Genomic DNA, 12,602 nt, shown 5'->3' on the forward strand with positions numbered 1-12,602 from the left:
CTTTCCCCTACCCTGGTTTTAATGGGCCACAACTCTGTTTCCTGCCATGATTGCTGTGCAGCTGCTAACTGCCAAGTTGAGTGGACAACTGATTTCCAGCAGAGGAAGAAAGGGCTTTGCAACATGTAACAGTCTCAGGTCCCAGATCAAAGCCAGCTCGTTTTTACAAGGCAGCATTGGGGGTTGGTGTTTTGTTCACACAAAATTACCCCTTTACACATAATGTAAACTGTTTCCCCCCCTGCTGGGACGGTGAACGCCTCTGATTGCAGAGTGGACCCCCTCCTTTCTCTCATCTCTAATGAAAGAGTTACATAACATAGGCTCCAGTTTATAATCTTTTTTGCTTGGAGAGCCTTTAGATTTGCGTGGGCTGCACTGGTGCTGCATTTTAGAAACTATAGCAGACAGATACAGAAATAGCACAAGGCTCCTGCATGCAACTCTGGCCATGGCTGGGTATAGTCCCTGGTGGGAATAGCCGCAAGACCCCACTGGGAGGCCCAGTTCCGTCACCCAGGGAGGAGTGGCTTCCTCAGCCAGCTCCTCGGTGAGAGCGGCCCTGCCCAGGAGAGTTAGTTTCCTATTATCCTCTCTGCTCATTCTTACCCAGATAAATCATTCTCAATCACCATCTTCTGCAGCCCCACAGAGATGCTGTTGCTGGCGTTTGGCGTTGACACGGCATGATCTGTGCTGACTGAGACTTGCATGCAGGACGGGTTGCTGAGAGCTGTGTTGACGTCCCTTAGAATGCGTGGCAGTGGTCCAAGTTTTGTTGCTGTGCTCTGGAGGGAAAAGCAGGCAGGAGAGATAAGAGGCTGCCAAGGTTGCCGCAGGCCGGACTCTGGGCCAGAAAGCTCCAAGCTCCTTTATGCAATAGTTCCTTTATCAAATATGAGATGTGTTGTTCACCAAATGCTAGAAATGGTTTTCCTGGGTGCATCTAGGAAGTCACTATTCTGAGATCCATGTCTTTGAAAGTGACACCAAGTGCACACATCCTGCCCCAAAGGAACAACTGTGCACACATCCTGCCCCAAAGGAACAACTGTATCTCTCAACTGCATTGCAATGATGAGAAAAGTGCATTCTATTTTATTCCAATCCTTTTAATTCATTTTTTTAAAGTGTGAAACATATATCATGTGACTTTGTTGCACCCAAATATTTGCTTATGTTATTGTGCATTCTTTCACGATGACGCATGTGCAGTGTGTTGTAAAGAAACATGACAGCAGGGGTTTGGGGGGGAAAGGTGTGGGATGTTGGTGCTGTGAGGGAGAAAGGCAAAAGCCCTGGGAGTGGATCTTCCATGGCCAATGGGTTCACAGGACTAAAAGGAGGAAGTTATTCAGCATACAACTCAAACTAACTGTGGGATGTCACTGTCATGAGATACAAGGATGCCCACTAACTTAGATCGATCTGTCAAGTATCTGTCCAATTACTGCACCTAATGGTAAACTTGCTGGCCCTGGCATTGAAAATCAGGCCATCCACAGACTAGGTAGGGATCTCAACAGATTCAGGGGAGGTGATGGGCTCTCCCTCTTTGGAGGTTTTTAAGCAACGGCTAGATGGCCATTTGTCAGCAGTGATGATTCTATGTTAGTAGATCAAGAGAAGGGGGGCAGGAAGGGATGAGCCAGTGCTTGGCTTTCATGGTCCTTTCTTATGTGCCCATTGTAATTCTGATTGCCACTTTGGGGTCAGGCAGGAATTTTCCTCCAGGCCACATAGGCCAGGGATCTTGGAGGGGTTTTTTTGCCCCTGTGGGCATTGAGCAGGGGGTTGGATGAGATAATTCTTGAGTTCTCTTCCAGTTCTTTGATTCTATGACTTCTGAGATATGAAGCTTAATATGACTTTGCAAGTTAATCAAAAGGTAACCAAAACAAACAAACAAAAAAAAACAATTGAAACCCTGCCTGATTGGGACTGAGCACACTCCTTGAGAGGCTGAATGTTGAGACAGGATGGCTTTTGAATCCAATCTAGCTACCAGCTGCAAGGTTCTTATTTTTTGAAGGATAGTCATATCCCCCCCCTTTATGGTTACCTGTTCCAGCTGTGAAATGACCTCCCAGAGCAGAGAATGCAAGGTGGACAGCTCCCGGCCCAGATCAATATACCCTTCAAAGCCTGCCGTGTTGGAAAGAGTCTCAGGGTTGGAGATCTCCAACAAGAACCGCTGCATGTTTGTCCATTCATGTTCCAAGAACTGATTCATAAATGACATGTATTCTTCTTTGCTGCCGAACCTGTTATGACAAACAGCAGAGGAGTCTGGGAAACAACCCACATAATAGTAATGCGCCACTGGATGGCTGCCTTTGATAACTTCCACAAAGAAGGGTCTTTAAGAAGTTCCTTCTGCTATAGTCCCTATCTCTGTATGCCCAAGGACAGGTTTCAGAAAACTGTGCCAAAAGGTCTTGAATGATACACACAGGAAAACTGTCTCCTGCCTCTAGTTCAATACTTGTGTTGGTTTGTAAGATGCCATGAGACTCTTTAGGCTGTGGCAGATGAATATGGCAGCTGTCAGAAAAATCAATGAGTCATTTTCTCCAACGTGCACCTCCTTATGTATGTGCATATATGCCGTTAAGTCACCACCGGCTTATGGTGACCCCAACAAGAGGCTTACAAGGCAAGTGAGAAGCAAGGCGTGGTTTGCCACTGCCTTCCTCTACAGACTCTTCCCTGGTCCCCCATCCAAGTACCAACTCTGCTTAGCTCCTAAGATCTGACAAGATCAGGCTATACCATGTCACCTTCCCTTCCCATGCACCTCCTCATTTGTTCACATTAAAAGAATTTGTTTGGAAAATGTTTTGAAGAAAGACTTGTAGGATGCTAGGGTCAGTCAAATGATGATATGAACCTATGAAGCTGCCACGCACGCAAGTATTGTGTCCTCTGCCCAAGACCCTGAAAGGCTACTGCCAGTCAGACAAAGGACTTTTCCATCACCTTGTTAACAGAGCTGCTGAGAATTGTCCCCAAGACCATGTACTCCTTCTGCATGGTCAGATCCCCGAAGAGTCTGCTCTAAGAGGCAACAACTCTCCAAGGTCTCAGATCTTGGAAAATGTCCTCTCCTGTTTCCTGAGATCCTGTTAACCGGAGATGCCAAGGGCTTTGACCTTCTTTACACAAAGCAAGGGCTCTGCCTCTCCTTGAAGTTGAAGTCCATGTTATCTTGACGGCATTTGAATCCATGCCTCCCCCAACACAAAACTGCCACCCCTAAACCAGCATCAGGGCCTTGCCCTACAGGCACCCATGAGCCTGTGGAAGTCTCCAGTGGGTTTGCTTGCTATGCAACAGGATAGTTTGGCTGGAAGAAAAACTTCATATGGGGCCCCAGGGACAGGAAGCTCTCTTTGCAGTTGTGAGAAGATGGGGAAAGAACAAGGAGGCACGGGTAAGGGGTTTGGAAGCTGTGTGGAAAGCAACTGCCAGAAAAGGAGGGCAACTGAAGGCAAAGCAACTGAGGGCTATTGAAAGTGAGCCAGCAGAGAGTTATGGAAGTAAGACAAAGGAAGGACAAAATGGGAGGTTAGTGAAAAACTGACACACAGACAAGGGATGCAATGTGTGGGAAGGGAGGGAGAAAGCAAGGAGGCTGGGAGTCAAAGTCTAAATGTAGGGTGGCAAGAAAGACAGGGAGTATTGTCGAAGGCTTTCACGGCCGGAGAACGATGGTTGTTGTGGGTTTTCCGGGCTGTATTGCCGTGGTCTTGGCATGGTCCGTGGCATGTAGTTCCGTGGTCAGGAACTACAATGCCAAGACCACGGCAATACAGCCCGGAAAACCCACAACAACCAAAGACAGGGAGCACGGGATGGGGCCTGAATTTCACACACCAACCAGAAACAGCTTATTAAGAAATATTAATTAAGCTGGTCTGCCCGAAGATAAGACTGGCCGTCACAGGCACGATCACTTTCCATTGCAAATCCAGACCAGAGGTCTGGTACCCTACCACCTTGGCCTCGTGGGGGTTGCTGTTGCTTTCCAGAACTCTGCTCTCACAGCCATTGGCTTCTCCCAGTGAAACCCCACTGCACTGGATGCCGACATTACAGCAATTCCTGGGTGTTTTCTCAGCTTCGGCCCTTGGATGAGGATCATTGTCTGGAGTCACGGATTGGGGGATCTCCATGTATTCCCAGAAGAATAGAAAGTAGCACACTGGATTCCTTTTCTATGGGGGAGATGGCCAGACACACTTGGGAGGGGATCCTGCCGACTAACGCAATGTGTGGAAGGCAACTGTACTCCTTCTCTGGCACTTGCCTTCCACACAGCTTGTACTGCCTGCTGGAAATGGCAGCATCAGCTTTAAGATGATTTTGCTTGAAAATCATCCTTCTGCATTTTGGAGAGATTGGCGGAGGAAGTTTTGCACCCCCACTTCACAGCACAGTATAAGCAGCTGTCAGCTTCTGAGCAAAGCCAGTGGAGAGATTTCTTCAAATCTTTCTTCTTTTGTTTCCGCTGACTCTCCGGGCTTAGTTTAGAAGTTGACAGCATTGCTGTTTCCTGAACTGATCTGCTCCGTTTCAGCAGCTTTTAAAAAATGCATAGCCATGCGAAGCCGAGATTGGGCAGGGAGGGCTTGAGCCGAGGTGCGGGCACAAGATCCACCACCCTGCCAGCATGAACAGAAATGAAACTGGGGTGATTCTAGCCATGCCCCTCCCAGCAGCCGATGGAACATTTTGCCCCAAGGGGCTCTTTGCCACCCACCTCTGGCCTTCAGGAAATTTGAGAAAATTCTTTATTCTGGAGGGCATTCAGTGTTGCTATTTCCTGAAGTACTTTTAATCTGCAGATTCTATTGCCAATGGCTTTCCCCCCCATGACTGACAGCAGCTTTTGGTCTTTGCTGTTTTTAACATTTTCCAGCTGTTTTTATGATTACTCTTATTCTGCTGCTGCTTTAGATTTCTTTTAAAATCAGTTTTACACTGTTACATTGTTTTAATATTATTTCATGCTGCAAACCATCTTGCATGCTTTTTGTATGGCAGAAAACAAGGGATATTAATCTTTCAACCAGACCAACGGTCATTTTGTCAGCTGCCACCAGAGAGACCGATTATAAATCTAACAAATAAGTAATAAATCAATCACCAGTCAATTTCCATCACAGCTAAATAGGCATCCATCAAAAGGAGCACACTCATTGATTTCCTTGCCCCAAACATGGCTAGAACTTGTACATTTCTTCCTTGAAAAAGCTTGGGACCATTCATTCATTCATTCTGTCATGGCATAATTTTGCCTCAGCTGGTCAGGATATTAAAAAGAGACCACAGCTTATATAGGGATCCCACATGGAACCTGACTGACAATTTTGGTTCAAAAGGGCTAAGATTAGGACGCTAGTTAAGTCCTTCGGTTTGATTTAAATGTGATGCTGGTGAGGCAAAATCTCTCTCCTGTGGGACTTTGCACCCACAAGGTGTCCTGTATTGTCCTGGATGGGTCGCAGCCCAGTTTAAAAAGAGATGCTGTGAGAGTTTGAAGTCTCACAGATCAGTTCTTCCGCCTTGCTAGCAGCAGGTTTACACCAAGCCTTCGAGAGTGCATTGCAGTAGAAAGTACTACGTGGACCACCGGTTTGACTCTGGATATGAGATGTTGTGTGCTGTACAACTGTGTGTGGTTGTGTAATACTGGAGGCACAATCTGAGATTTCTTTTTTTTAAAGAAGAAGCAAGCTTCCAGCCCATATGATTTCAATGAGAGGTTTTCCATACACTCTGAAGTCTCAGAAGCCAGGGTAGTGGCTGAATAATGTTTCCAACAGTTATGGAGCAAACCTGTATCCAGATTTCCCCCCACTTTAAATGCAAACAAACTCAGCATACATGCAGACCTGCAAATCCCTATAAATGAACTGATGAAGGGAAAGGTAAGAGGAATTACTTGGCAAAGTTGGCCAGGTTCTGTGTAACCTTGGCGATGAGGGTCAACGTGCGGGCAGTCCGATCATCAGGATATTCCTGCAGCAGGTTGAAGAGAGATGGGGACATGATGGCTGGGCAGAGGAAGCGGAGGAACAAGGAGGCACTGATTAGCCTCTCGCTGATATCAGGCCGGCCGCGGTTGCTGCACTCCTGCCGCCAGGAGGCAAAGACTTCCTTCAGCTCTCGTGGGAACACGCTGCAAAGACAAAAGGGGGGTTCAGTGGGGGAAAATGCCTAATCCTCTGGCACAAACAGAATATCCCCAATGGTCTGCTTTTGGGCTAGGACTAGCAGTTTTGAAAGGGTAGACATTTCCCCCCCAAAACTCCATTTAGTTTAAAATGATGCATGGTCTGGGCAGGTGGAAGAGATCTTCCAATGCAATGTAGCCAGACCAGAGTTTAATTTTAGAGACCAAGGCGGCATTCATTCAGCTGGCTATTTCTGCACAGAGGGCCTGATCCATCAGCCATCTTCCTAGCAACCAGTTTCCTGGAGCTGGAAAAAAAAAATCTGCTGACTCCCCAGAGCCTCCAGATGTCTAAATAATGCAGCAAATCAGAACAATTTCTGCTCATTGTAAAACCGCCATCCAGTGAATCGCTCAACAGGCATTGCTGCTCTAGCTTCTCATCACATTCTTTTATCCCGCACTTCTTCCATGGAGCTCTGGATCAACCTATGTAGGGACCCTGCCCCTCATCTTCACAACAACCCTGTAAGGTGGGTAAGGTTTGAGAGAGCACGAGCGGTCCAAGGTCACCCAATGAGATGCATGATTGAGGTGGGAGATTTGAAGCTGGGGCTCTTCAGTTCTAACCCAACATGCTGGGTTGGGCCTTCGTGGCCCCTGTTGGCCTTAGTGAGTGACAGAAGTGGCAAACAGAATCCCACAGCCAAGCCAGCACTTCAAACTATCTCTCTGATATGTCTTGAGAAAGCCTGCCTCAGCTGCAAACTCAAGAGGCGGTCCTTCGCTAACTAGTTTTCCTCCTATATCCAGAAGAGTTAGCCGTGTTAGTCTGTAGTAAAGAGTCCAGTAGCACCTTTAAGACTAACCAACTTTATTGTAGCATAAGCTTTCGAGAACCACAGCTCTCTTCATCAGATGCATCTTGAAAGCTTATGCTACAATAAAGTTTTGTTAGTTTTCTTCAGCGTCTCCCTCCTGCCAAGTGTGATAGAGGGAGAAAACTGTCTTTGCAAGGTTGCTGTACAGACACAGTAACATATGTTGCAATATAATAAAACATTATTAAAATAACTAAGTAATCAGGTTCCTGTCTTCCAAAGTGAGACACAGAGGCCGCCGGCCTGTTCTTTCTGGAGTTCCCTCTCTAGCCTATGCTTAGCCCTACTTGGTGGCAGCATGAGAACATTAGACCAAAAAAGAACACACACAAAATATAACGCAAGATGGAACTGGCTCCAGCTTGGTAGGATGGCACAGAGGGTTAAGCCCACTCCTCTTGGCAAAGGGGGAAGGAGAAGAGAGAACCTGCCTTCCCTGGATGGAGGCCACACAGTAGTGCAAGTACAAATCTCCAGAGCGGGCCTTGTTGCTTCTTGGCTTTCCTTACGAGAGTTGCCAATGTTTCAACCATCCTCTGTTGCTATGCTTACGACTTATGTTTACAGCCAGAACTATCCGTAAATCAATGCACATTACATGGCAGTAAAACCAGATTCAAGAGCAGACCAGAATGCTAGTTTCTGATCAGCTGGCAGCCATAGCCCCATCACTCCCTCTTTGACCATACTGACTTAGCATTGTCCCTTCTCCTCTTTGGCCATGTCGCTTCTTTAAAGAGATAGATATAATATAGTCTTTAAGCATGTGCAGAGTGCCTCACCAATGCGGAACTATGGCTTAAAATTAAAAATTGAGTGGCAGGGGCTATCTCCCAGGGCATATGGCTTTCAGACCCAACAAGGACACTTTTCTGTTGAGAACTCCGGGCCTGCCCACATCCTGACAGTAATTCTTTAAAACAGTTTAATTTATTTTTTATCCACAGACGCAAAGACTTAATTCAGGAGAAAAATCACTCTGCTTATTTTTTAATTGGGTCACGGAGGTGCAGAGAAGCATTAAATGGATGCTGCTCAAACCTCCGGCAGAGCCTACTGACCAGTACGAGTTGATGATTTTGCAAAACGCCAGTTCACAGCACATCTTCAGATTGCTCTGATGCTCTGGGAGATCGGAGGATGAGCATTTGCTAGGATCCACCTCACAATTCTCATCGGATTCATACAGAGCCTTGATAAACTCGCCTGAAAGCAACAGAAAGACAAAAGATACAAAAAGATCAGCTTTAGCAGGCAGAAGGCCCTGCATTATATAACTGCACTGGCTGCAGATCCATTTTTGAACACCCATACAGCTGCTGCCCAAAAAAGGATCCTTCATGTAAAGAGGTCACATCTCTCTGACTATTGAATGCTAGGGACCCAGTGCTGGCTGAGACGAAACTCTGGCCTGATCCTGCAAAGTAATGCTTACGAGCAACAGTACACCTCTGTGAGGAATTAACTCCCTGGCACCTACCTAAGGCATCTTGCAAGTACTTCTGTCCCACGAGCTTGAGGTATTCCTCAATTGCTTTTGTGGCGAGGGTGTTCTCTCGGAAAATAAGGTGCTCATTTTCACCACAGCGGTCCACCTCAGACATCATGAGGTCAGTCAAGAAATCCTGAGGGGGGAGGGAGGAGGAGAGAGGGTGAAGAGCAGAATCTATGGCAGAGTCAAGACAGTTGATCTCAAGTTGGTATTTAGCCAAACATTTTTTTTATAAAACGAAACACCCTTGGCGCACTGACTGTTGAAAGATTGCCAAAAGATAGTCAAATATTTGAAGCATTAAATTATTAGGGTAGCAGTAATTATGCTAGTCATAGAAATGACTGCCTTCTAGAAGGCTTTGCATCCCTACTAGGACCTCTGCTGATGACAGATCACACAGTGGCCATTTCCTCTATCAGTTAATGAAATCAACATTTAGAACATACAAAAGGACTTCCTACAACACACAATTAACTTGTGGAACTCCATGCTGCCAGATAGATGGAGGATTAAGTAAGATCACTGAGGATTGGTCCCATCTATGCCTACGAGACACAATGGCTAAATGAAATGTCGGTTGCTAGGCACGTAAACTGATACAAGGGTGGAGATCGGTGCAATGGCTGCCAATGCCCCCAAAGCCACTGATGACGCTGAAAGCCAGTAACAGAGTGACCCTCGTATTGTCTTTAAGTGAAAGGTCTTGGAGGGGGTTTCTCTCTTTCAAATGAAAGGACAGGCTCCTTCTAGAACCTCTCTCTCTGAGTGCCAGTTCACACACGTGGTCACCACAAAGACTTTGGATCAACTGAGCACCTGGAGCGCTGCGCAAAGAACTCAAATTCAGAGGTCTGTGCTCCCCCTTCCTGCCTGTTCTCCAGACCTGAAACCACCTCAGAGAACCACCCTTGGACTTGTGTAGGTTTCTCCAATGGGGCAAACAGTGGCTCCCAGATCCATTTCACATTGGGAGAACAGCGCAGGCGTGAGAGGAGAAAAGCTTAAGCTCCTTTCCCCTGTATGCTGCACTCTCGATGCAAATCAGACCCCCCCCCCACATGCCCAGGAAGTGAGCTCCCAGCATGGAATTCCAGGCTCATGTCTGATGACGAGTCCACGCATCCTCCACATGAACTTTGTATTGTGTAAATTGGCTCTTCAGGCTTCAGTACGGTTTAAAAAAAGAGAAAGACAGACAGACAGTCTTACGATCCATGGGATGCTATTTTAATAAGGACACACAGTCCACTGACGAGGGTAGCAACCTGAGAGCATTCTCTCTCTCTCTCTCTCTCTCTCTCTCTCTCACACACACACACACACACACACACAAGCTCTTATTTTTGAAAACTTTTCTTCCTCCTGTCAATCAAGCATATCTTGGAGACAGCTGCTGGCCCCACAAGGATTTACAACGGCATCCATCCCCACCACCAAGAATCAGACTTGTTCACAAAGCAGCATTGGCAACAAGCAGCAGGCTCCAGGTCACTCTGCCCTCCAAGCCAGCCATGTTCTCACTCCTGGCGAAAAACCCTCCATCTGACATGACCAGCCAAGCCCCGGGTTCGAGCAAAAGCCATAAAACTCAATGTTCCTGAGATAATTAGTATGTTGGGGAAGTGACAGGAGAGACTTGCAGGCCGAGCCAAGGTCGGGTGCTGCTAATTAAGAATCAGCACCTCGTGTCCGTCCGAGCTACTGATCGGAATTGAAACCTCCGTGGGGGGTGAGGAGGGAGAAGAGGCTCAGGCAGAGGAGGAGGCAGCATGGAGCTGCAGAGACAGTAGCGGGAGGGAGCTGACAGAAAGGGCTGAAAGCTACAATTTGCATGACCAGGATGCAAGGAGGGAAATAGAGACCTTTTTGCTAGGAAGGATCTCGGCCCACCTGAACAGCAAGAGAACTGGACTAGGAGGGAGTACTTAGCTTGCAGTAAAACGCCTGTGCTTTTCACAAAGGGGAACCATGCATCTCCATGCTAAGCAAATACGCCTACTGCCCACTGGCTCCTTCCCACCCACTCCCTTTCGGCCTTCAAGCTCTCCTCCTGAAATTTCCACATCTTCCAGGATCTCTTTCCTCAATCCTCAGCCTGCCACACAAAACTTTTGCAAGGGCCGGGGCAAGATTTTCATCCTAGGGAAACGAAGAGTTTTGTTTCCCTTCGCAGAAGATGGAAGGCCACCAGCTCTTTTGCTTGAGAAACTGAAATATTTGCAAACATGCCATGCCCTCACACTCCAGCTCAGCTCAGCCTATCAATGGCAAAGCTTTTACCAACACAAGCACTTAGTCTCAAAAGGACTAAGATAATGAAAATGTGATTTCTTTTGCCCTGAATGCTGCAGTTCCAAGCTTGATGGCAGACGAGTCCTACCTGGTCACAGAGGACAACAGTGGGACATAACACCAATGTACTAATAAGGAGAATTGCTTCCTGTGGTCACTCTTGGGAAGTGAAGTTAGACATAACTTAAAGCTGTGGGACTTCTCTGGAAGAGTCTTCCCTACCACTGGTCCAAATGTCCTTTTTACTTTCTAGGGTCCAGATGTGCGGTGGGTTCTACAGCTTTGGCACAGAAAATGAGCAATTATGCATGGCGCTGACTGGCAGCCCCCCCCATCTCCCTGTGAAACCCACCCCTTCTCAAATTTCTAGGGAAACACTGTTCTTTAAAAAAATCCTCACAAAAAGAAATACAGCCATAACCAACTAACCAAAAGCATGAATGTGTGTCAATTATATTATTACTGGACAGCCTTCCTGAAGGAAGGGGGGGGGAGCGTGAGACAGCTGAGCTTGCACCTGATTCATTGGTATGCACATCTGTCATTTCAGCTGAGAAACCCAGAAGCCTGTCCAGGCTCCTCCCCACACCAGCACTCTCCTGAGCTCTCTATTTCCAACTTGCCAGGCTCCACTCCTCACTGCTGACCTGTATGCAAATGCTAGTAAAAAAACAAAACTGTTTTTTTCTTTAGCAAGGCACATGGCAATTCCCAAGGTGAGCCGCTGGCTACAGAGCTCTTGCACTTCTAGGGCCTGCCCAATTCTTCTCACATGCAAAGAAGAATGAAGAATTTTCTTCCTTCCTCGGGTGCAGCTGCAGCTGCCTCAGGAAAACTTTGTCGGGAAGGTGTGGGGAAAGAAAAGGTCATAGGAAAGTCCAGCAGGAAATCTGCCTTCCCTTGCCCTTACCAAGGACACAGCAAGCCACATAGGACTGCCATGGCAGATCAAATGTCCAGTCTTCTTTCGCCTTCATCCCTCCCCCAATTAATTTTGCAAGGGCGGGGAAGAGGAGAGGGGGGGGAAAAAGGAGGCCAACGTCTTTCTTGGGCTGAATGCAGCCCTCAGGGGCTTAAACGGATTTGCACTGTTAGCAGATTTTATGAGTAGAGTTGCCATTAGTGCCGGAACGCATTATTAGCACTTAAAGTGGTGGAATGCTTTGCTTGCGCTGGTTGCGGCAGCCGCAGTTTCAGTCTCATAGCTTGGAACAGATTATCAGATTCCCGATGAAGGGAGAAAGATGACCCCCGCCCCAACATCTCCTCACCCCATCCAAATTTTTTATTCCCCTGGCTTCAGCAAATAAATATCCTCGTGAAACACCAACAATGGTGGTTATGAAACTGGCCAGGGTGCATGACTGAACTATGAAACGGGGCTGTGTTTTGTGTGACTTTGGGAGCAACACCTTTTTAAAAATTCAGCCACCTTGCTGGATGCCTCTCCTACTCTATGCCACTGGAGCAGGAACAGCCTGTGCAGTGCTGACCTTCCCATCCACCTCTGCCACTGTGACATCAGTGGCAGAGCCCTGAAGGAGAGAGTAAGGATGCCCAGTGGTTCCCAGTTTGTGTTCCTGCAGGCAGGTGCAGGGGGATCCCAGAAGACCTGTTCAGATTGCCTATTAAGATCTGCCTCCCAATTCCTGCTCTCTGTGCTCCTCCTACCTGCAGAGGTAAGGTGGATGCAACTAGGCTTGTGATGGCGCCTTGTCTTTGGAATACCCAGCAAAAACATGACATTTACCTGGTA

At 47.2% G+C, this 12,602-nt stretch overlaps 1 protein-coding gene across 8 annotated transcripts in view; it reads right to left on the bottom strand.

The window, feature by feature from the left end:
* The window catches only part of DAB2IP (DAB2 interacting protein), a 262,662-nt gene that overhangs the window by 15,475 nt on the left and 234,585 nt on the right, over positions 1-12,602 (bottom strand). For all 8 annotated transcript variants that reach the window (XM_054997156.1, XM_054997154.1, XM_054997157.1 and 5 more), the window contains 5 exons: positions 8,540-8,684; positions 8,121-8,265; positions 5,948-6,184; positions 2,063-2,264; positions 610-788 (listed from right to left, as the gene is read on the bottom strand). In XM_054997156.1, coding sequence (XP_054853131.1) covers positions 610-788; positions 2,063-2,264; positions 5,948-6,184; positions 8,121-8,265; positions 8,540-8,684 — 908 coding nt within the window. The remainder of the gene's footprint in view (positions 1-609; positions 789-2,062; positions 2,265-5,947; positions 6,185-8,120; positions 8,266-8,539; positions 8,685-12,602) is intronic.

Source organism: Eublepharis macularius, chromosome 14 (genome assembly GCF_028583425.1).
Source record: "Eublepharis macularius isolate TG4126 chromosome 14, MPM_Emac_v1.0, whole genome shotgun sequence".
NCBI lineage: Eukaryota > Metazoa > Chordata > Lepidosauria > Squamata > Eublepharidae > Eublepharis > Eublepharis macularius.